Source organism: Megalops cyprinoides, chromosome 19 (assembly GCF_013368585.1).
Source record: "Megalops cyprinoides isolate fMegCyp1 chromosome 19, fMegCyp1.pri, whole genome shotgun sequence".
NCBI lineage: Eukaryota > Metazoa > Chordata > Actinopteri > Elopiformes > Megalopidae > Megalops > Megalops cyprinoides.
In genome coordinates, this window is record NC_050601.1 from 17,303,438 (window position 1) to 17,327,393 (window position 23,956).

A 23,956-nucleotide genomic window follows, 5' to 3' on the forward strand; every position below is an offset into this window, starting at 1 on the left:
TTAACCTTTAGCTAGAACGAGCTGGGGCGTGCTGGTTTATGCCACGGCTGGTCTTTGACCTACGCCGATCAGTCTTATCCAGCGGAGCAGAGGATGAGGGCCGTGTCTGTCCTGCGGTTAACTGAACCGTAGAAAAGGCGTTTGATTCCGGCGACGAGGATGTGAGGCGGAGGGCGGGTGTGAAAGAACCTTCCTCCATGTCGCTGTGCCTGCCCGCGATGACACGCCACCGCCGCCACGCCGCACTGTCCCGCTCTGCTCTTTCCCTGTTTTCACGCTGTCTCTCTCCCTCTCGCCTGTGTATTCCGTCTGTCTCAGCTTCCGCTAACATCCATGCCTGGCAGTCCCAGTCAAGTAAGTTTCTTTACTTGTATTCCATTCCTAAAAAAATCCCTTCTCCATAATGCTGCTCTCCCTAACCTGGCAATCGTGGCTGTTCACCCAGAATATGACAGTAGATTTTCAGACATTTGAAATATTTTCATTTATATTTAGCACACCAGTAAAGCATTTTCTATATCTTGCGCTTCATCTATAAGCTAATAAAGAGCATGTGCAAATATATGTCATACGTCAATACCACTAGAGGAGTGTCCCATGGTTCACACTGCAGTTCAGTCTTAGAGATGCCAAGTGGTTGTCTGGTTTGTTCTTTTGAAAAACTGCTCCCCCTGCTGGCAAAGGAGAGATTTGAATCTCACCAGCTCAGACAAGTTGAGCTTAAAATACCCGGTGCCACAACAGTTTCCGGAACACCACCATGTAAGAAGATTTACTACATGCTGATACCATTCACGCTGGTGTAGCTCAGAGCAGAGAAAAACAGAATTATTGCAAAGCACTATGTTTACTGGACATGCATGCTAGAGGTTCTCATATCTTAAAACGCAGTACATGTCTCGCTTAGGGAACAGGGCTAGATTTATTTATTCCGCTATGTATCATTCTACTCAGCACAATATTATTGCTTGCTCTGCCACGATAAATATAGATAGCTGCTGTTGTCCCAATGATAATAACAGGAAAAAATTGAAAAATTGAAAATGTTTCTTTAAACAGTAAGGAGTAAAGGTAACGAGGTAATGATTTATGTTACACACGTTTTGAATCAACAGCACACGTTTCACATCATTGCTGATATGTGGTCAGCGATGGGGGGGGGTGGTGATTTGGTTGGACAGGGACAGCATTTTCTGATGGTTCTGCTTTTAACCCTCGATGTAAAATTGGAAGGATCTTGCTGCAGATGATCATGTAAGAGCACTGGATTGTAGTTTGTGATGAGTAGATTGTAATGGGGTTGCTGATACTGGTCCGCCCTCCACAGTGTTAAAAAGCAGTGAGAAAGTGTATCCATTCAGCTTGAGTGGATGCACTTATGTTCTGTTGTGCTGGAACTTGCTCTGGATAAAAGAGCGTCTGCTAAATGAATGTGATGTAACGCATGGTTTGGTGACCCTCTTCCCCGTCTGCGTGTCCCAGTGCGCTTCGCCCCTTACCGGCCCCCGGACATCTCCCTCAAGCCCCTGCTCTTCGAGGTGCCCAGCATCACCATGGACTCGGTCTTCACCGGCCGCGACTGGCTCTTCCAGGAGATCGACGCCCAGCTGCACAGCTCCAACCCCAGCACCAACCGGGGCGTGGTGGTGGTGGGCAACATCGGCTACGGCAAGACGGCCATCGTCTCACGCCTGGTGGCGCTCAGCTGCCACGGCACCCGCATGCGGCAGATCGCCTCCGACAGCCCCCACGCCTCGCCCAAACGTAAATATGACCCCTCCACAGGTCAAAACATCAAAACTACTAAATAACACAAATGGAATCATGCAGTGACCAAAAAAGTGTTACAAGTAAATCAGAACTGTCTTCTATTTTAGATTCTTCAAAATAGCCAAAAATATTTTTTTAAATTAACATTTTTTTTTTGGAAAGAAATTCATACATATACGTCACCTTCACGATTTGTATTTGTCTGAGGAACAAATTTCAAGCAGTCTTGAGATCAAAATGCCTACCGCGAATGCATGTTTCCCATCATCTTAGGTGTGTCCAAACTTTTGACTGGTCCTGTAGAGTACAGCACAGAATGAATTATTGTGCTTCAGTAATGTTGTCCACTGAATCAGATACCATAGGTGTACATTGAAAAGTGATCAAAGCCTGTTGCAGCCTGTGTTCAGTTTGTGCATATCTCGCTTGTCCGCGTTGTGTATATGTGTGATGCCGGGCCTGTCTGTCCTTCTCTCAGACGCGGAGGGCTTGCCCCTCAGCCAGCCCCAGCCCTCCCACGGCACCCTGGGCGGGGGCAGCTGTCCCGGGACGCCCGAGATGCGGCGGCGGCAGGAGGAAGCCATGAGAAGGCTGGCGTCTCAGGTACAGCTCTCCCCCGCCTCTCCGCCTACGCACCCAGAGAGCTATCTATACTACTCTGTCTGAAATACAGTTCCTCTTACACACCCAGTGTGTTATCTGTACTAATGAGCCTCAGATACAGCTCCCCTCCCCTAAGTGTGCTATCTGTACTAATGAGTCTCAGATACAGCTCCACTTACACCCCCAGTGTGTTATCTTTCAAAACTGCATCTCTCATACAGTTACTCTTACGCCCCCAGTGTGTTATCTGTACTACTGCATCTCAGATAAAGATCCCCTTACACCCCCAGTGTGCTATCCTTCAAAACTGCATCTCTCACACAGTTCCTCTTACGCCCCTAGTGTGTTATCTGTACTACTGCATCTCAGATAAAGATCCCCTTACACCCCCAGTGTGCTATCCTTCAAAACTGCATCTCTCATACAGTTCCTCTTACTCCCCAAGTGTGTTATCTTTACTACTGCATCTCAGATAAAGATCCCCTTACACCCCCAGTGTGCTATCCTTCAAAACTGCATCTCTCACACAGTTCCTCTTACTCCCCAAGTGTGTTATCTTTACTACTGCGTCTCAGATACAGCTCCACTTACACCCCCAGTGTGTTATCTGTACTACTGCATCTCAGATACAGCTCCACTTACACCCCCAATGTGCTATCTTTCAAAACTGCATCTCTCATACAGTTCCTCTTACGCCCTCAGTGTGTTATCTTTACTACTGCGTCTCTGATAGTCCACCCTGTGCAGTCTTTCCCTCACTCTGTAGCCTGTTCACATACATCCCTGCTCCTCCCTCACTGCCTCATTATGCAGATGCATCAGCGAGAGAGAGAGAAAAAGAAAAACAACTTTGCTGGGAAGCCTCAATGAAATATTTATAACTGCAGATAGCAATTTTCAGCCAGGCTATTAGATCTTGTTAACACAATGCATAAATAATGTTTTTTTTTTTCCCCTCTCCCTTTGTTTAAGCTCTCTGCCCAGTGGCACTGGAAATGAAGATGCTATTCCGATTTGGTTTTTGTCCTCTGAAATCGACCTTTTTCTGCACTCTCTGTCTGGCATTTAAATATTGTCACCCGTAGTGACCCCGCTCACACTTACTCCTCTGTTTGCTCTGATACATCGGCTCAGTATTCTCTCATTATCCGTGTCGCTAATTCCGCTCCCAGCAGTCGTCCCCACAACAGTTCATTCAGAGTACCTGATTATTCTGTTACTCCACATCTAGCACGACAGGGTTCCATCCTTGGAGCTTGTGATCTTGTTTATATACAGCATTGCGGGTCTAAATTACAACTCAGTTTAGCAATTATCGTCTCTATTAAGATGAATTACAAATGTCAATATTCCTTTTTCACTTCAGGTGAAAAACGTTTTAGCTGTGCATGAGGGATGATGTCATATATGAGACTCTGTATTTATACCCTTAAACCCTTCCCCTTTGTTTTTTTTTAATTTATTTATTCTCTTTTCCCCCACAAACGTCCTCCCTCCTCCGGGCCCGTCTCTCGCCGCCTCTCTGCCGCCCCCAGGTGGTGGCCTACCACTACTGCCAGGCGGACAACGCCTACACCTGCCTGGTGCCGGAGTTTGTGCACAACGTGGCGGCGCTGCTGTGCCGCTCGCCGCAGCTCGTGGCGTACCGCGAGCAGCTGCTGCGGGAGCCGCACCTGCAGAGCGTGCTCAGCCTGCGCTCCTGCGTGCAGGACCCCCTGGCCTCCTTCCGGAGGGGCGTGCTGGAGCCCCTGGACACGCTCTACAAAGGTCAGAGCTCCCCTCCCCTTCCCACCTGTCCCTCCCTCCGCTTAGCCCCTCACAGCTGCTGTTTTAAAGGAATGAAAAATAGCGGCCCACTCACTTATCACGTTGCTGACACCTTGCTAGGCCTTTTAAAGTAGTGGCAGCAGTCAATAATGCAAGGTGCCTTAATATGAGTTTTAGAATTAGGAATGATGTCTGTTTTGATTATAGTCTTATTTTAGAGACGTGCTTATTTCCTGTTGGTAATTATGAATACTGTCCCCATGCTATATTGTCTGTCAGGGGTTGCTCACTCTCTCTGCGCATATGACTGAACTCTCTGTGTGTTGCAGAGAGGAAGATCACCACCGACGAGGACCTCATCATCCTCATCGACGGGCTGAACGAGGCGGAGTTCCACAAGCCCGACTACGGAGACACCATCGTCTCCTTCCTGAACAAAACCGTCGGCAGGTTCCCGGCCTGGCTGAAGCTGGTGGTGACAGTGAGGAGCTCTCTGCAGGTGGGTCGGAGGAAAGACCTCGTAGCCGTGAGCGTGCGCAGGCGCCTCCACCCCCCACTAAGCCAGTAATGAACACTCATCTTCCACTTGTGTCATCCACAATAGTGGGCTGACAGCTAACTCCTGTGTAACCATTCCTGTGTGCTTTCTTGATTACCTATATCTGCTGGAGTCAATGTGGTATCTGTGATATCAGAAGTGTCCTGGCTGTCTGTCTGTATTTGGCAGTCATTTAGCATAGCAGTAATGATATCTTTATCTTACTGTCTCCTTCTATCTACTCTGTCATGCCTCCATCTTCTCCCTCTATGCTCCCATCCTTCCTCCCTCTTCTCTCTCCTGTCTCCTCCCCCTATACTCCTCTCTCTCCTTCCCTACTTTCTCCTGTCTCCTCCCCCTACCCTCCTCTCTCTCCTTCCCTACTTTCTCCTGTCTCCTCCTCCTACCCTCCTCTCTCTCCTTCCCTACTTTCTCTTGTCTCCTCCCACTACCCTCCCTTGTCTTGTCCCTCTGCTCTCCCCTCCTCTTCTCCCTCTGCCCTTTTGCCCCCCCTTGCATTTTGTCCTGTGTAGGAGATCACCAAGCTCCTCCCGTTCCACCACATCTCCCTGGACCGGCTGGAGGAGAACGAGTCCATCGACCAGGATCTGCAGGGCTACATCCTGCACCGTATCCACAGCAGCCCCGAGATCCAGAACAACATCTCGCTCAACGGCAAGATGGACAACACGTCCTTCGGCAAGCTGAGCACCCACCTGAAGGCCCTCAGCCAGGGCTCCTACCTGTACCTCAAGCTGACCTTCGACCTCATCGAGAAGGGCTACCTGGTGCTGAAGAGCTCCAGCTACAAGGTGGTGCCGGTCAACCTGGCGGAGGTCTACCTGCTGCAGTGCAACATGCGCTTCCCGACGCAGTCGTCCTTCGAGCGGGCCCTGCCGCTGCTCAACGTGGCCGTGGCCTCGCTGCACCCGCTGACGGACGAGCAGATCTACCAGGCCATCAACGCCGGCTCCGTGCAGGGCACGCTGGAGTGGGACGACTTCCAGCAGCGCGTGGAGAACCTGTCCATGTTCCTGGTGAAGCGGCGCGACGGCACACGCATGTTCGTGCACCCCTCCTTCCGGGAGTGGCTCATCTGGAGAGAGGAGGGCGAGAAGACCAAGTTCCTCTGTGACCCCAGGTGAGGCGAAGTGGGGAGGGGCGTGGTTTCAGGGCCAAGGGGGAGTGGCCCTTTAGGAGTGGGTGGGGCAAAGGCAGGCAGTTCATAGACACTGTCTTCTTGTTACGCAGAGGTCTGATTGACTTGTGTACCGATATAGCCTCTGGATCTGATTCCTGTTTGCCTGGCATTTTGAAGCTCATGGCGCTCTTGTCTTCCCCCTCTCTCTCTCGACTCTTCTCTCCTGCCACAGGAGTGGCCACACGCTCCTGGCCTTCTGGTTCTCCCGGCAGGACGGCAAGCTGAACCGGCAGCAGACCATCGAGCTGGGCCACCACATCCTCAAAGCACACATCTTCAAGGTAGAGCAGACCCCGCCCTCTCAGTCACACCCGCTATGGCTGGATTACATCACGGTTTATAGAAAGATGAATCCAGAGTGGTGTCACTTGAGGGTCTTCCATATGTTTATGTTCTGTATGTTTTAACTAATGAGACTGTTAATGCTGTATCTGGCACTCAGTCCTTTCCGCCTTCCCCGTTTCAGGGCCTGAGCAAGAAGGTTGGGGTTTCCTCGTCCGTCCTGCAGGGGCTGTGGGTGTCATACAGCACAGAGGGACTCTCCACCGCGCTGGCGTCCCTGAGGAACCTCTACACACCCAACATCAAGGTACCGCCCTGCTAGTTGGGAACCCCACCAGAAACTATTGAAAGCACGACTGTTAGTGGATCATGGTCTTCTATTAATATAATTTAGCATGTTAAGTCAAAGTGAAACGTAACTTTATCTGTGGGTTTTCTTGCACCCGAGATCATCAACCCTCAAAGAGGCAGTTAAAACGTCGCTGATACCCAGCTCAGGCCTTTATTTGCTGGTATTTGCTCTACCCGGGACAGGGCCTGACTGTTTCTCTGCATTTGCAGGTGAGCAGGCTGCTGATCCTGGGCGGGGCCAACGTGAACTACCGCACGGAGGTGCTGAACAATGCTCCCATCCTGTGCGTCCACGCCCACCTGGGCTACATGGAGACGGTGGCCCTCCTGCTGGAGTTCGGGGCCTCCGTGGACACGGCCTCTGAGACCGGCCTCACCCCGCTGGGCTACGCGGCCGCCTCGGGCCATCTGTCCATCGTCACCACGCTGTGCCATAAGAGGGCAAAGGTGATCCGTCTGTCACATCGCCCAGTAGGGACAGGATATGTTTTACCACACATGCAATGTCTGAATTTACCCAGAACTAATGAACTGTGCATGTGTGTTTGCTTTGTGTGTGTGTGTGTGTGTGTGTGTGTGTGGCTGTGGCTGTGGCTGTGTTTCTGTCTTTCTCTCTGTGTGCACGTGTGTGTTTGTATGGCTGTGTCTGTGTGTCTGTCTTTCTCTGTGTGTGTGTGTGGCTGTGTCTGTCTTTCTCTCTGTGTGCATGTGTGTGTGTGTGTGGCTGTGTCTGTCTTTCTCTCTGTGTGCATGTGTGTGTATGGGTGTGTCTATCTTTCTCTCTGTTTGCATGTGTGTGTGTGTCTGTGTGTGCACACCCGCGTGTACCTGTACCTGATCAGGTGGATCATCTGGATAAGAACGGCCAGTGCGCCCTGGTGCACGCGGCCCTGCGGGGCCACCTGGAGGTGGTGAAGTTCCTCATCCAGTGTGACTGGACCATGGGCGGCCAGCAGCAGGGCGTCTTCAGCAAGAGCCACGCTGTCCAGCAGGCCCTCATCGCCGCCGCCAGCATGGGCTACACTGAGGTAGGGCCTCTCACTCACTTCTCTCATTGGACTGGAGGTGGCTCTTCTCTGGTCTGTACTGATTTAGTAGCATCCATGCCAGCAGTGTAAAGAATTGTCACCCTGCTTGGCCTGCTCACTGCTGTCTTAAGGGCACAGCAGTATGGTGTCTCTGCCCCAGATGCTTTACGTAATATGTTTTCCCTACCCACTGCGGGTGTGTGTGCTCCCTCGGTGGCATTCTGCTTCCCATTTTGTGAAGCCCAGAGCTGTGATCTTTGCGTGTGCGCGTGTGTGGTCGTCTCCCCCTGCAGATTGTCTCGTACCTGCTGGACCTCCCCGAGAAGGACGAGGAGGAGGTGGAGCGCGCCCAGATCAACAGCTTCGACACGCTGTGGGGGGAGACAGGTAAGAGACACGGGGGTCCCGGTGACAGTCTTAACCCGGCACAGGCCTTCACAGTCGGTAACCCAGCCGTCTGCTTCAGCTAGACGCGCGTCTCCTCGGTGTCAGATGAAGATGCCTTTTGCCGCGCGCTCGGTGATGCTTCTTTTCTCCGCCGACGGCGTCTTGCGGATTTAATGATGGAGTGGGCGAAGCAGTGGGCTTGCTTCCCTCATTACCGTGCCTCTCTCTTTGCCACAAGACAAATGGTCCCGCTTTCGAATTTAATTGCTCAGTATTTAATGGCCGGAACCTCTGAATCTGTCATTTAGCGAGGTGTGAAGAAAAGAGAAGGTAGACCATCAGTGCCAGCTGTTCATCATCCACATTTGTGTCGTTCCATCATGTTCCCTAGTAGATTTTCCTCACAGCAGTAATCTTTCAGCAGTTATGGCGTCCCCTTAGGATATTCTGAACAGTATTTTTCATGTGTATTCAAACTCACACCATTTCTAAGTTAATAGAAGGAGAATCCAGTTATCCTAAATTCATATGTATCATTGACTGACCGCCACATTCTTAAGATACAGTAGAGACTGGACACAAAGTGATTTGCTGTAATTTCTGTGCTCGAGAGCAGCTCTGTCACAGTGTCTGTGGAAAGACAGAGGGAGGTATTTCTCATCTGACATCCAGCAGAGCGGGAGAACGGGAGAGCGGCGATGTAACTAGAGCAGATTGAGGTTTTAAATTTTTCCATTCACACATGCAGAATGGCAAATTAAACATTGTTAAAGCACAAACTACTGTTTAGTTGGCAAAAAAATCTGGGTCTAATACCAGATAAAATCGGGTTTAATACCATGTGTTTTTTTTTTTAGTCTTGTGGTCTCACAAACCCCTTTGCACTGACAAGCATTATTCAGAATAATGGCATTTGGTACCAAGACCTTTTGTCAGTCAATAGGTGGCCTGTAGGCTCTGGAATGGTTGAAAGTGTGTTTCTGTAAGCCTGAGCTAGTGACAGTTAATCCAGTTTTAAAAATATTGTCACCACATACCCCCTTTCTGGCAATATGAACACAGGGGTGATTCTAATTAGTTTGAGCCTCAAAAGCTGGCCCCAGTGTTTTCTGTGGCAATGTATGTTCACATCTGCTGTAGTTTGAAAACACAGAAGACTCATTTGGCCCAGTGACACAAGTACCACAGGTCTTGTGATTCTGAAAAGCAGTCTTTCATACAGCAAAATTCAGTACCCATTGTGGCTGAGTTTCCCCATTTCAGAGTGTTACAGTGGTTAAATTGGATTCTGTTAGAATGAGTTTAATTCAGAAAGATACATCTGGTGCACAACTTTACCTTGCCTGCTGTAAACCAAGGACCAAGGACGTAATCTCTTTGTCGCTGTAATCTCAATCTCATCAGTGTCTGATCTGATTTCTGCTTTGTCCTAGATGACTAGAATCACTTAGAAAGTGCCAGGAACATGGCCAACCCTGTCACTGTCAGTTAGGGGCTCGTGATCAGTCCTCCTACATCTGACCCGCGTGGAAGTCCCTGTGTAATAGGGCCTGGTGTCTGTTAGCCTGTGGAGCGGGACTGTCACCCCTTGCTCACACCAGCGTCACCTTGTCCCCTCCCTCCTCAGCACTGACGGCGGCGGCAGGGCGGGGGAAGCTGGACGTGTGCAGGCTGCTGCTGGAGCAGGGGGCGGCCGTGGCCCAGCCCAACCGGCGCGGCATCGTGCCCCTCTTCAGTGCCGTGCGGCAGGGGCACTGGCAGGTGGGCGGCCCCGCCGCGGTCCTCACAGAGCAGCCTTCATATTCCACATTTATCATTTCAAACAAACGCTTCTTATTGAGCATAATGACGTGTCATTTGGATGGAAGAATCGCTACAGCTGTAGCACTCGCTCTCTCTCTCTCTCTCCTTCTTTTTCTCTCTTACGCCCCCTCCTTTCCCTCCCTCCCTCTCTCTCTTTCTCACCTCTTTCTCCGTCCCTTTCAAATTCAAATGCAAGCAAGCTTTATTGGCATTACCTCGGAGATTGCCAGAGTAATTTTCACATGGATATAAAAAAAATCATACAAAAAAAGGAAGGAAAGGATTGATTACTGAAACAGGAAAAAGGGTGGATAAAAATAAGTCAAATAAAGTGTTGGAAATATAAAAATATAAACATAGAAAAATATAAATTATATACATATATGTGTATATGTCTGTCTCCCTGTCTCCACCTGCAGATTGTGGACCTGCTACTGACTCACGGGGCAGACGTCAACATGGCAGACAAGCAGGGCCGCACCCCACTGATGATGGCAGCGTCTGAGGGGCACCTTGGCACAGTGGAGTTCCTGCTGGCACAAGGTGAGAGCCACGCCCCAGCACTGAGGACGAGCATGCTGCACCACTATGGGTCTGGAGTCAGAATGAGCCAGTGAATGGCAGAAAAGAAAGGTTGGAGCGGAGGTTTCAGTTCATTTGATAGACTCCCATCAGAAAGTCGCCCCAGAGTTTTTAACGCATATGCACCAGGCTTGATCATCAGACATCTGTACGTAGGTTAGTAATATTATGACTATGCATCAGGAGTGGTTTTATAGTTGAAAAGAGATTAATTACAGTATTTATAGCCATTTTTTTTCTGTTATTGTAAGAGGCACCAGAATTTCCCCCTGAGAGATTGGAAATAGAGCAACAATATGGGTAAACACTGCTTCAGCTTCACATGTCTGCAACATTGAACCTGTGACCTCTGACCCTCGGTGCCGTGCCACCCCTTTCCTAGGTGCATCTCTGGCTCTGATGGACAAGGAGGGGTTGACGGCGCTCAGCTGGGCGTGTCTGAAAGGCCACCTGCCGGTGGTGCGGTCCCTGGTGGAGAGGGGCGCGGCCACCGACCATGCCGACAAGAACGGCCGCACGCCTCTGGACCTGGCCGCTTTCTACGGGGACGCAGAGGTGGTGAGTGGCCAAACAAGCAGATCATGCTTTGTAGATAAATCCTCACTCAGATCCACACAGATGCCTGGATATTTCTTGCTTTGCTCTCTCCACGCTCTCTCCCACAATTCCTCATTTTGTTTACTTTGTTTACTTTCACGTATTTTACATTACATTATATTACAGGCATTTAGCAGACGCTCTTATCCAGAGCGACTTACGTCAGTTACAGTTTTTTTTTTACAATGTACAGCTGGATATTTACTGAAGCAATTGTGGGTTAAGTACCTTGCCCAAGGGTACAACAGCAGTGCCCCAGCGTGGAATCAAACCGGCAACCTCTTCGGTTATAAGTCCTACTCCTTAACCACTATACTACACTGCCACCCTACACTTCTTCTTTTCTTACTGCATTTTCCTCTCTCCCCTTCGTACACTAGGTCCAGTTCCTGGTGGACCACGGGGCGATGATCGAGCATGTGGACTACAGTGGCATGCGGCCACTGGACCGGGCGGTGGGCTGCCGCAACACCTCGGTGGTGGTGGCCCTGCTGAAGAAAGGAGCCAAGATAGGTAGGAAACCGGAGAGACTGCCACACCTGAGACCTAAGCACTCTCTGTGTAGTCAAAACCGTTACGCACTCGGTGTCGAAACACACACTCTCCGCCATCTCCAGCCAACCCATTCCTGAGTCACGAGCAAGGGAGCAAAGCCAAGATCTACAGCCCCGGGATTCATAGTGCACACCAGGAGAGAAGAAGAGGCCTTTGGCTATCTTAGCGAAATAAAACAACGTGGCCCCTGTAGGGCGTGGCCAGTGAAGGAAATTGAATTGATTTAATTGCCCTTGTGTTATTCTTCGTATCTGTTAGGAAGCAACCCGTGTTGAACTTGGTGTACAAACAATAGCGCTTAGGCTATTGTCTAATAATAACACTATAGGCCCAGGAAGTAAAATGCAGCCATCATTACAGATACTGAATACTGCTCTGGAATCCTGTATTTCACACATAACATAGATTGTATCCTAGCTATGAGCCAAGTGGCTGACAGACCTGTACACAAGAATCTTACATTATTTATAAATAATGGCTTCTGTAATTATTGGCACAGTAGAAAATATGGGGAAAAAATGCTTTAACTTTATTATGTCAAGTTCCAGCATTGGATTCCGAGAGGCACTGAGGGAAGGGGTTTGTGCAGATAAAAGGTTACAGAGATGGGTTTTCCTCTGTGGAGTGCTCTGCAGCTCCGGGACTTCAATGGCCTGCTCATGGCCTGGGGGAACCTAGATGCATTCCAACTACTGTCAGCCACTGAACAGGAGGCACAATTGACAATCCCTGCGCATGACACAGGTGTAGCAAAGCCCATGCCAAAATGAGCGCGATGCCCATCCTCCACTCTCTGGGCCCCAGGCAGTACCCGCTACCCACCATGCACTGTCCTCCTGCTGTGTGCTTTTTCTCTCAGCTTCTTGCGCCTGTTGTGTCCTGTCTTACTGCTGTTACTACTACGCTAATCTCCGACGGTGGTCTTTGGAAACAGGTGGTTGTCAGTTCTGTCTTTTTTTTTTATTATTATTGTTTGCTTTGCTGAGGTGCTTTGCCCCGCTTCTCACGGCTGCTTTTTTGTTCTTTTTTTTTCATTCCACTTCTTTCTCCCTCTAACTCACGCTCTCCTTCTCACACATATCTATTCTGTTTAACCTGGCTGTTCTTGCCATGTTGCTCCAATGCAACCCCCCCCCCTCCCACTCACCCCTCCCACTCACACTCCCTGGCCCCGCCCGCCTCTCTGGTACCAGGATGTCAGACCCTGCCCAGTCGGCCCCGAGGTAAAACCAAGGCTGTCAGTGTCTCTCCCCGCGTGGCATTTTGACATCTCTCTCTGTCCTTCTGTGCGTTGTGTGGATTCATGAAGGCAGGCAGGTCAGCAAGGCCTAGCCTAGCCAGGCTGTCACTCCCAGTATACAAGCATGGGGAGTCTCTGACTGAGTCAGTGATTCCAGCCCACCGTCTTCATCAGCCCACAGCCCAGCCCTGCATGTCCCTGGATGAATGCGTTATGTATGCATGCTGAATGTGATTCACCCAGGCCCTTGCCAATACCTGTGGGTAATAGCAGGGTTTTCTTGCATACGTGCAAAGCCTAGACACACCAGGATGCTGCCTCACCTTCATCATCCCCTGTACCCTGCCTGCCACCCCTCTACACCCTTCCTACAGCAAGAACCACTCCCATCCTCTCTCCACTCTCAGGCCTTGTTCACACAGTGACACAGTATGGGTGTTGCTTCTCCTTAATATGGTCAGGTTTATCAAAGCGCGATTACAAGAAGGAGTGACTACTGCAGTTGTTGGTTCACTTGCAAGTAGCTCTCAAAGCCTTTTAATAGTGCGAATTAGCATGCTAATGAGTATTAACTTGCATCTGTGGCAAGGAAGAATTGTTGACTTCTGGTCTTTGCTGGTATTTCTTACTTCTTTGTGAGGTGAACAAGCATCACAATTCCTGTCTTTGAGAAGTACATCCACTGTCAGTGTGAGCAAAAAAAGCAAGCTTGTAGGCAACATCTCTATTGCCAGTATTGTTTACGCTCCACTTGAGCATTAGCACAGCTGTAGCTTTGCATTCATGTAACTCACAGCTGTCTGGAACGAGAGTCAGTTCTGTTCTTTGCACAGGCAGGGATTACAGGCACTCAAGTAATGCACAAGCTTGGGAACAAATATACAACAGCACTGAGTGCAGCTTGTTCCTATGGCTGTCAGTCGAAAAGCAGCCTGTGAACGAGGTGCGAGTCTGATGTGGGCGGTGTGCAGAACGGTCCGGTCCGTGGCATATGCACTACTGTCCCACACCACCTGGGGCTTCATTCCATGCTAGCTGGTAGTGGCATGTGGTCCGGAGATCCAATAACCAACAGCTGCCCTTTTCGAGAACAGCATTGTATACCTCTCTCCAAAATACAAAAGGCTCAGTTCAGCTGTTTAAGGAGCAAAATCCAAAGTAAGTTTACTGCTTTGCCTCAGGAGAGTTCTAATTGATTAGAGCTGGATTTCTGCTGACATTACCTAAATAGGCCAAATTACATCACATGAGTTTTTTCCCTCCTCTCTGCAATTTTTGTAATGAGGTTACGTGATTTGTCACAGAGAATCCAGACAGAGCCCCAAATTATGTACAGTGTGTGCTCCAGGAATTGATTTTTTTTTAATGCTGCGTGAGCCCCCACCTTCCCCCAGACCTCATTACTTAATTATTGCCCTGTGAAATTGAATGTGTGGATAACATACTCATTGGTGCAGGGCCTTTTTGTGGCATCAAGTTACGTGAATGATTTTCACATTAGCATGCGTGGACTTTAATGACTGTGGCTGGGGTTGCAGCTGTTTTTCCATCGCCTAACTTGGCCGCAGACTGTAAATGCGTTGAACACCCCTCCATTCTGTCTCCTCTGCTGACTTGAACCGTTCCAGACTCAGAGTCTTGATTTCCTATGACCTGCACTGTTTGAATTGGAAGTCATGAATCGAATCATCTGTTCTGCATGCAGGTCGCTCTCGACGTTAAGTCGTTGCGAAAGGCATTAAAATATTGGCCTTCGCTTCGCGATCATTTGCTACGGACGTGCGCATCATACTGAAGCGATTTACCATTGCCGCTCAGAGAAAGGTCTCAAATTATGTGCAAATTGTCTGTGCAATTTAGTCAAAAGGGCACATTTCCATGTGGATCAAAGGCGTTAGTCATCCGCTTGGAGTGCTGGAGTGCAACCAGCATTTAAACCCGGGCAGGGGAGAGCAATATGCATCAGCTGAGTTGCACTGATGCTGCAGCACATTCAGTTCTTAGGTGTTGCAAGGGTTTAAAGAAAAGTGCACTCTTCTGCTACTGTATCAAGATAAGCTGTGCAAACACTCTTAAATATGTGCTAAAATCTCCTTAGCATAAAACTGAATATTAAACTTGGAAGTCATTACAGTACAGAATAGCTTTTTTTAGTGCCCCCTTAGCTTGTTATAGAATATGATGCACTTAAATGCAACTTTTAGCGCATAGGCTGTTTATCCATAACTCTTGGAAGTCTGGGGATGTGGTTGCATGTAGATCTTTTGGACTGATTTCACAGGGTCTGGCAGAGAGCAGAGAGCCGTCTCCATGAGATGAGAGGAAGTAGGAGAGCACTGTTCTCTGCGGCAGACGCCCGCCACACTGCCGTCCCACTTTCCTTTGACGTCGTTGTCCTTTTGGAACTACTTTTTGGTGCTTTTTTTTTTTTTTTTTTTTTTTACATTTCTTCAGTTTCCTTCCTCATTCTTGGACAACTGCCACTCTCTTCTCTCTTTCTCATGCGCTGTTTTTTCACCCGTCATGCATTTGTACGCTGCAGGTCCGGCAACGTGGGCGATGGCCACCTCCAAACCAGACATCATGATTATCCTCCTGAGCAAGCTGATCGAGGAAGGGGACAGCTTCTATAAGGTTGGCTCCGCCCCCTGAGTGCTCAGGGCCCCCACGCACTCCCAGCAGAGGGCTATATCACATCCCAGTGGGCGGAGTGAAGTGCAAGTGCATAGTCATGTCACAATGGGTCGATTCTCATACACTCAATGTTCTTCATTACAGTCTAATTCACATGTGGTTAAGTTCTTTCATTCAACAGTGAGAGGATATTCAATCAAATGTAATTACAAAATAACCTATAGCTGTTGTAGTGGATGACTAATCTTGCTCTGCCACAACATTCTGTCCCACAAGAGTGCCTTGTAACACATTTCCTGTTGTGCTCTCGCCCTCTTGCTGGCTGGTGTAGGTAAATGCCATGCAAAGTGGCCTCTTGATCAATCATTAAGATGGCAAGCACAAAGGCTGGCATGCAGCCAATGACTGACTGATGTTACCATATGCAGCAGTACGCTTTTGTACTACACCCTCCAGTCTTTACTGATTTCCACTAACAAAAACTGCGCTTTATTTTATTTAATCCATGACATTACTGATTTTCACCAACTTTCTCACTCTCTCTGCAGAAAAGCAATTACGATTTCAATAAGAGTTTCACCTTAGTTGTACCTCTAGAGGTTAAAGAATGTCACTAGCTAGCTGCTGCGCTGTAAATTATAGCATAATGTAAAATTCAGAATTTGATTGGTTTACATTCCTTAAGGGTATGGTCCCCTTGATCTGTTGGCTTAGATTTGCGCCATTGATTCTCAGCTCTGGGGGTTAAATTGAGTTTAATAAAGAAAAAACAAAAGAGGAATTTGAATCAGGCAAAATTGGATGAAAGCGCAAATCATGCCTGGAGACATTCAAGACAAATGGCAGGAGAGATAGCAACACAGATGTATTGGCATGCAAGTTCTGCAGAAGTTTGTGGTGACAATGGTGGAGTTCATGCAGTAAGAGCAAAAACCACTAGAAAATAAGAGGAATTTGAGCTTTAACACAACTGAACCTTAGCTATGGCTTTTACCAGAGCATTGCAGGAGGCAGGAATATGGAGAAGATGGTATTGCTTTGCTGAACAACCACTATACGTCACGAGGGGCCAACTGGGAATTTTGTGAGGCACCACTTCCCTGCAGCTTGAAAGCTCAGTACCGCTCAGTAACACCAGTACTGTGGAAGGAAAAGGGAGCTGGCTAAATTCTATGTTTTGGACTACAAAGTGCATTTTCTGAGAGGAAGCGCACTTTCTGTGCGCAAATGGGAAAGAAATAAGAGGCGAGCTGTTGCTTTTGTTAGTGTATGACTTGTGCTAGATCTGTGATGGTTAACAGAATGAACTGCTACAATTCCAAGACATTGAATTTAGAAAAGCTTTTAACCAAAGTTACACGGTGTATGTAAAAGTGTCTCTCGCTGCGGAATGTATAAACTAGTTAGGTTTTCTTTGTTTCTTTTATTTACCTGATTATTGTCCGGATTAAATGTGTGAAGCATAAACCCTGATTTATAAAAAGGATGAAGTAAAAACCAGAAACAGAGAATGCAGAACACTGAAAATACTGCCGGTGTTTGTATAATAACTGTGATCCAGAGCTTGCGTATGCTCTCTTCCATACTCTGTCAGACCCTTAGACATTCTACCGAATATCCTGATGTGACTCTACAAATGGAAAATGAACCTTTTAAAAAATTTGTACAGAACTAAATTACGTTTTAAGCATTTCCCATCAAAACAAAAGAACTGCCCAAAACACTACTGTTCAAAGTACAAACCACTGCACCCAAACCTTTGTTAAGTGTAGCTGAATGGCCCATTACTGCACAGCGTATGTAGTAGTAGAAAAATGTATTTGGGAAATTGGTTTGATATAGAACTGAAAATGTCGACAATACGTATTTTAACAACTGACTAATGGATAATTAATAATGAATAATGATGGTATTTTGACAGTCAAAACAGGTCACCAGTTAGAATGATGATGAGGCTACAATAGAAGTCAAACCTCCAAATGACAGAATCCACAAGTTAGTAGAACATTAGTAGCCTCGTATTTCATGATTAAAAATTAGTGGCTATCATTCAGAAAAGGAATGACAATGGGAACAGACTTGCACTTGTTACTTTTGCTTATGGGAGACTGATGCCCTCTCCAGGCAGAATGGCTAAACTGAGCATCTGCTGAGTGTGAAAGGCTGTGAGGCTTGGCAGCGCTAACCCCGTGCTGTGTGTGTCTGGCAGAAGGGGAAGGTGAAGGAAGCCGCCCAGCGCTACCAGTACGCCCTAAAGAAGTTCCCGCGGGAGGGCTTCAGCGAGGACCTCAAGACCTTCCGTGAGCTCAAGGTCTCCCTGCTGCTCAACCTGTCCCGCTGCCGGAGGAAAATGAACGTGAGTGAGACTCGAGCACAGCGACACCCCCCCCCCCCCCACCAAAACCCTGCTCCACTAACCAGCTCACAGAGGGAGGGCCTTGCACATGAGGTCACTCCATAGCGACTAATGTCACGCACCAGACTGGTCCTGGAGAGTCTGTAGTCTCATCCCTCTCAAAGCACCTAATGACAGTGTCATTAGCAGAATGGACCATTTAGAGTAGTCTTGATCCTAGAGGGCCAGAGTCTAGTCCTTAATTCAACCATCATTGCTTTTATCCAGTTTTACCAATCCTTGTACTTTTCAACTTACTAGCTGTTTAAAGAGAGCAGGAAACCTGCAGGACTGTGGCTCTCTTGGACCGACATTGAGCACCTTTGTTTTTTGTGCATTTCAGACTCCGCATGCAGTTATAGACAGGCCCTTACTGAGGAGCCGTTGCTGGCCTCCTATAGCCAGTAGAGAAATCCACAGTCACAGGCCGTCGGGTTGTGACATCAGTCGCTGTGTGATTACCTCCGTGGAGTTCAGGACTCCCCCTTTTTTAGATGATTAGAGATGATTAAGAGGTAGAAGTGGCCTAGGAGCAGGAGTGGGATGGAGTCAGACATTTGTGCATGCAAGAAGACTCCATAGCCAAGATTAAAGTTACCAAAACAGTCCGTGTTGGATTCAGGAATTAGGACTACACATGTTAGAGTCACACAGCTCTTGATAGAAAGTTGAAACAGATCAGGATGACATAGGCTTTCCAACCAGCCTTTTCCTAGCCAGAGCAGTAAATGCGGTGTTTTTTGTAGCTCTAAAAACTCCTCTGATTTGTGTCTTAACACATTGAAAGTGTTAGTACCTTAATTTCCTATGATCTCATACCCTTCGTAATACACTGCACACTTGTCTTAAAAAGACGAGGACCTTGGCTGTGGAAAATTTGACAGTGTATTAGTACACGTAACTTTAAGGAGGAAATTTGTTTGACTTAAATTACAGTCTTTTTGTGTTTACATTCGGAAAATGAGAACATTCTGGATAGCCCCAGATGAACCATACATATCGAACTCTGGGTTAACTCATCTGTAGGTAATGAGCAAGCAAAGCATTCTGAAGTGTGTCTCTGCGTTTTCCATGACTGTGTGTATCCATGCAGTTTTGCCTGTTGTACTGTTGTCGCTTGTGCCTTGACGAGAAGGAACGCTCAGTAATACAGACTGCAGCAGAGGCTTGAACAGTGCACCCCCCCCCCCCCCCCCCCCCACCCCTGCATCTCATCCCTGTCCCTGTTTGGTTCGGTTCTTTCCTTTGTGTTCATGATTCCTGTGTGTGATGGCAAGAGGAGGGGGGTCAGCGTAGGAGATGTGAGGGTCACAGGTCGGGGGTCAGGGGTCACACAAGCATCCAGGCAGGGGCAGGCAGTGTTCAGACAGACACGGGCTGCGGCGGGTCCCCCAGACGACTGAAGAGCAACATTATTACTCAGAGCTACAGGGAATGCTAAACACTTTAAATATTCATGTGTACATACAAATTAGCACTAGGGTACTCACTATCTACAGACACCATTGACTTGACAGTAATGTAGAGAGCCAAGGGATAGATGGCATACAGTCGTGAGCGTGTTTGTCTGTATGTGAGTGTGTTTGTGTGTTCAGTATGTATGTGTGTGTGTGTGTATGTGTGCGTTTGTCTGTCTGTATGTATGTACCTGGCGCATGGGGGAGCTGACGTGTTTGGGGAGTGTGCTGGACCTCTTGTTGCCTCAGTGAATGACCGTCGGCCCTGTTGTTGCTTGCAGGACTTTGGAATGGCTGAGGAGTTTGCCACCAAGGCTCTAGAGTTGAAACCAAAATCATACGAGGCCTATTACGCCAGAGCCCGCGCCAAGCGCAGCAGCAGGTAACCTCAGAGGGAGGGACAGAGAGACAGGCAGCGGGGACCTAGCGCAGGCACGCCCCCTGGCCCCGCCCCCTGGCCCCGCCCCCGTAGCGACAGCACATTTACACAGCACCGCCACCCTCAGGCTCCGGGAAGCACATGCCGTTGCTGAAAACGGCGCTCCCGCACCACCTTTTCAAAGCATTCGGCACTCCCACCTCGCAGTCCCAGAAGCCTCCGTGGCCATGTTAAACACTCAGAAAACACCAACATTGGGGGCAGTGTTCACCGGGCCCCACAGCCCCCAAAAATTTCGCCATTTCCGTGGCGCTGTTTCAGCTGCAGTGAGGAATGTGCTTATCTGTCACATTTTCATTTTCAGCTTTCCTTATATTCTTCTGTTAATTCATACATTGTGTATTTTTATTTGACATTTTTTAAGTTCCCTGCCTCTCATTCTCAGTATTAAGGCAGTAGAATCTCACTCTCATTTTGGTGATTTTCTCTTTTAAGACTCTTTTAATGCCCTATAAATTGATGTGTGAACATATTAGATGGAGTATTTATAGTGCTCCCTGGGAAGCACGTTATCTTTCTGTGTAATGTCAAGGAAATTGAAATTACCACAAAATTACATTACACTGTATCTCTTATAATCTGTTCTACAGTGCATCTCCCAGCTCTAGCTGTCATGGCTGCTAACTGCTTGTTGTATGTGTTAAGGTCCAATCTCTCCCTTCTTCTCTCACTTCTGTTTTTCTGTCTCTTCTCTGTCTCTCTTTCTGTGTTTCTCCTCACCGTTGTGTCTTTCTTTTCATATGTTCTTTTACATCATGTGATTGCCCATGACTGTGTCTCTCTTCACCCTCTGTCCCCTGTCACCCGTATCCTCTGTGAACCCCTCTACCCTTATCCTCTGTCTGTGCTTCATATCCCTCTCCTCCACTCTCACTGTGGTTCCTACCTCCCTCATTGGCTCCCCCTGTGGTCCATTCCGCTCTCCTAAACTCTGTGGTCCCTACCTCCCTCACTGGCTCCCTCTGTGGTCCATTCCACTCTCCTAAACTCTGTGGTCCCTACCTCCCTCACTGGCTCCCTCTGTGGTCCCTCCTCGCTCCTTGTTCCGTGTTCCCCGTCCCTGCAGGCAGTTCCCCGCAGCCCTGGAGGACCTGAATGAAGCCATCAAGCAGTGCCCCAACAATCGGGAGATCCAGCGCCTGCTGCTGAGGGTGGAGGAGGAGTGTCGGCAGGTCAGCCAGCAGCAGCAGGAGCTGGAGCCTCCCCCTCCTCCCCCCGAGGAGGAGGAGCTGCCCCCTCCCGAGCCCCGCCTGGACGACATGGAGCCCGTGCAGGACCTGTTCGAGGACGAGGACTACCTGGAGCAGGACATGGAGGGCATGTCCATCGGCCTCCCTCCCGAGGCCCTCCCCAACCCTGCCAGCCTGCCCATCATCCAGAGCCCGCCCCCCTCTCCGGGCCACCACGACCCGGCGTACCTCTCCGGAGGCTCGCCGCTGGGCCAGGCCTTCGACTTCCGCCCCAGCCCGCCCTCCATGTCTTCGCCCACCAGGCAGAGCTACCAGTCCACCTCGCCCTCGCTCTCCCCCACACACCAGAACTCCCACTTCCGGCCCAGCCCGCCACACACCTCCCCCGCCCACCAGGTGTCCTCCTACCGCTTCAGCCCGCCGCCTCTGGGCACGGATTACCAGAGCCCCCCGCCCTCCCCGCTGCGCAGGGCGCCTCAGTACAGGGCCAGCCCCCCCACCGAGAGCGTGGGCCTGTACCGGTCCCAGTCGGGCTCCCCGGGCCGCTACCAGCAGGAGCCGCTCCCGGCCCGGCCCAAGTCCCCCCTGTCCAAAATGAGCAGCCAGCGCTCCTTCCAACTGACCTCCCAGCCCTCCCAGTCCTCCCAGCTGGTGCCCCAGCAGGGCCTCCGGCTGCAACCCTCCAAGGCCCACATCGTCCGCACCAACCAGCCCGGCGCCGTCCTGGGCAGCAGCGCCTACGGCCAGATCTCCCAGTCCATGAGCGGCCGCTACCCGGGCGCGGCGGTGGAGATGGAGGGCAGCCGGCTGGTGTACCAGCCCTCCCTGGACGGCCGGCCCATGGCGCAGGTGCAGGCCAGCCTGAGCTCGGGGGCGCTGTACCAGCACGGGGGCCGGGGCGGGTGCGTGGAGCCGGGCCTGGTGAAGGACGAGCTCCCGCAGCGGCCGTCCTCGGCGTACCGGCCCGGCGGCGGGGCGGGCCGCTACGGCCAGACGCCCCAGATCAGCCGCAGCCAGTCGGCCGCCTACTACCCCGTCTCCAAGCACGAGCTGGAGCACGCCGCCGCCGGCCTGCCCCAGTGCCACATGGGCTCCCCGGAGAACCCGCACATGGCGCGCCGGCCCATCAGCGCCAACACGCCCGAGATCAAGCAGCACCCGCCCACCCCGCGGCCCCTCATCCACTCCCAGAGCGTGGGCCTGCGCTTCTCCCCATCCAGCAACAGCCTGTCGGTGGGCTCCGCCTGCAACCTGGCCCCGGGCTTCCGGCCCTCCGCCTCCGTCCAGCAGATGGAGATCCCCCTGAAGCCGTCCTACGAGAGCTACTGCGACGACCTCTCGCCCGTGTCCCCGTCTCAGGGGGCCGGCGGTGGCGGGGCGTACCCGGGCGAGGCCACCCGCTCCCGGACCACGCCCTTCATGGGCATCATCGACAAGACGGCGCGGACTCAGCAGTACCTACAGCAGCCGGTGCGGCCCTGGGCCGTGTCCTCCCTGGACATGGTGGTGACCAGCCCCACCTCCCCGGGGAACCTGGCTCAGCAGGGCGGCAGCGCCTCCTATAGCCCGCCCGCCTCCATGACCAACATCGCCTACTACAACAAGACCAACAACGCCCAGAACGGGCACCTGCTGGAGGACGACTACTACCTGCAGGCAGGTGACATCCTGGAGCGGGTGAGCCAGGCGCCCACATACCCCGACGTCAAGGTGGCGCGGACGCTGCCGGTGGCGCAGGTCTACCAGGACAGCGTGTACCGGCAGCTGTCCCGCGACTCCCGCCAGGGGCCCACCTCGCCCATCAAACCAAAGAGACCCTTCGTGGAGTCGAATGTGTGAGAGGACTCAGGGCAGAGGGGTGAGATGGGGGGAGAGGGGGGGGAAGAGAGGGAGGCTCCCGATCAAAGAGGGGGAAACTGAGTGTACCCAGAGGAGGCCAGCTGATCACTATCGAGTACTGCTGCAGTGGTAGTTTCCTCACCGATAGGCATACACACATGCAAAATACTCACACAGGCAGAGCCCTCGCATACAGCACAGTCTTGCTTTGCCCAAATCCTCTCTGTTTCTGGTTAACATCCCCATTCATTAAGGGATTCTGTGGAAATGTACAGTATACGAACACCCCCTGAATGAGGAATGAGCTAGACTTTAAAGTGTACTTCTTAGAGATTGGGGGCCGGGGGGGGGGTTTATTTTAGTGTTCAGGACAAAAGCATTTTTTTTAACATTGCTCTGTGCTGCTGTTAACGACAGGAAGCACTGCGTTACACATCATTCAATCTCTGCACACAAAATAGCTGGCGATGCCCGGGGGGTTTCTATAGCAACCGCAAGAGCAACAATAAGCGTGGTGCCGAGAGCCTGCGCTGATGCCGCTGATCCGGTGTTCCAGAAGCCTCCGTACCCCCCCTGGGGGCTGCGAGCCCTCATCCGCTCCCCTCCCCTCCCCCCGCGAGCCTGTGCTGGGGGTCTCCAGAGTGCGGCCAGAGCCCCTGCACTTACCTGTGTACGGAAGACGAACTCAACCTGCTTTTCGGTCCTTAAAAAAAAAAAACAGAATCATGTGTTCTAAACTGAGATTGCTATGTTCTGTACTGTAAGAGATTGCTATGTTCTATACTGTAAATGTAACAATAAAGATTACTCGACAAGCCTGTATTTAGAAAAGAAAAAATAATTATCATTTAAGTTATGTATAAATATATATATAAATATATATACATATTTGTTTGACTGTATTTTGAGTTTTTGATTGTTTTGTTTTGGTTTTTCTTTAGTTATTTTGTCAGAAAACACTTGCAGTTGGTTTTGAAAAGTTTCAGTTGGGGGGGCATTTACAGATTTCAAATTACTTGAATGCTTTCATATTTTATGGTTCAGCATAGTATGTTATTCTTTTAAGTTGCTTTTTTAAAAAAAAAATATTACCTAGGGTTTTTAAAACTGAATGCCTGGAGTGTTCCAAAAGAATACTGTATAACAAATAGCCATAGTTCTGTTAGGGTCTGGTAGCATCTTTTACTCAAAATTGATTAAATTATCAAAATTGCAAATGCTCCCCATACAGTTTCAAATGCCACTGAAGGTCATGGAACATGAAAATTCCTTTCTGTGCCCTCATTCTGCCAATCAAA

General features: G+C 49.9%; 1 protein-coding gene across 7 annotated transcripts in view; it reads left to right on the forward strand.

The window, feature by feature from the left end:
• Positions 1-23,470, forward strand: part of LOC118794865 (protein TANC2-like) — a 134,567-nt gene extending 111,097 nt beyond the window's left edge. For 6 of the 7 annotated variants that reach the window (XM_036553148.1, XM_036553150.1, XM_036553153.1 and 3 more), the window contains 19 exons: positions 319-354; positions 1,483-1,764; positions 2,249-2,373; positions 3,909-4,140; positions 4,470-4,639; positions 5,212-5,819; positions 6,052-6,160; positions 6,346-6,468; positions 6,723-6,959; positions 7,355-7,540; positions 7,834-7,927; positions 9,555-9,688; positions 10,150-10,273; positions 10,695-10,870; positions 11,290-11,422; positions 15,247-15,338; positions 17,548-17,694; positions 19,472-19,572; positions 20,696-23,470. In XM_036553148.1, coding sequence (XP_036409041.1) covers positions 319-354; positions 1,483-1,764; positions 2,249-2,373; positions 3,909-4,140; positions 4,470-4,639; positions 5,212-5,819; positions 6,052-6,160; positions 6,346-6,468; positions 6,723-6,959; positions 7,355-7,540; positions 7,834-7,927; positions 9,555-9,688; positions 10,150-10,273; positions 10,695-10,870; positions 11,290-11,422; positions 15,247-15,338; positions 17,548-17,694; positions 19,472-19,572; positions 20,696-22,658 — 5,072 coding nt within the window. In that variant the 3' untranslated portion in view covers positions 22,659-23,470. The remainder of the gene's footprint in view (positions 1-318; positions 355-1,482; positions 1,765-2,248; positions 2,374-3,908; positions 4,141-4,469; positions 4,640-5,211; positions 5,820-6,051; positions 6,161-6,345; positions 6,469-6,722; positions 6,960-7,354; positions 7,541-7,833; positions 7,928-9,554; positions 9,689-10,149; positions 10,274-10,694; positions 10,871-11,289; positions 11,423-15,246; positions 15,339-17,547; positions 17,695-19,471; positions 19,573-20,695) is intronic. The other variant, XM_036553149.1, reaches the window with a different exon arrangement.
• Positions 23,471-23,956: the final 486 nt, after the last annotated feature.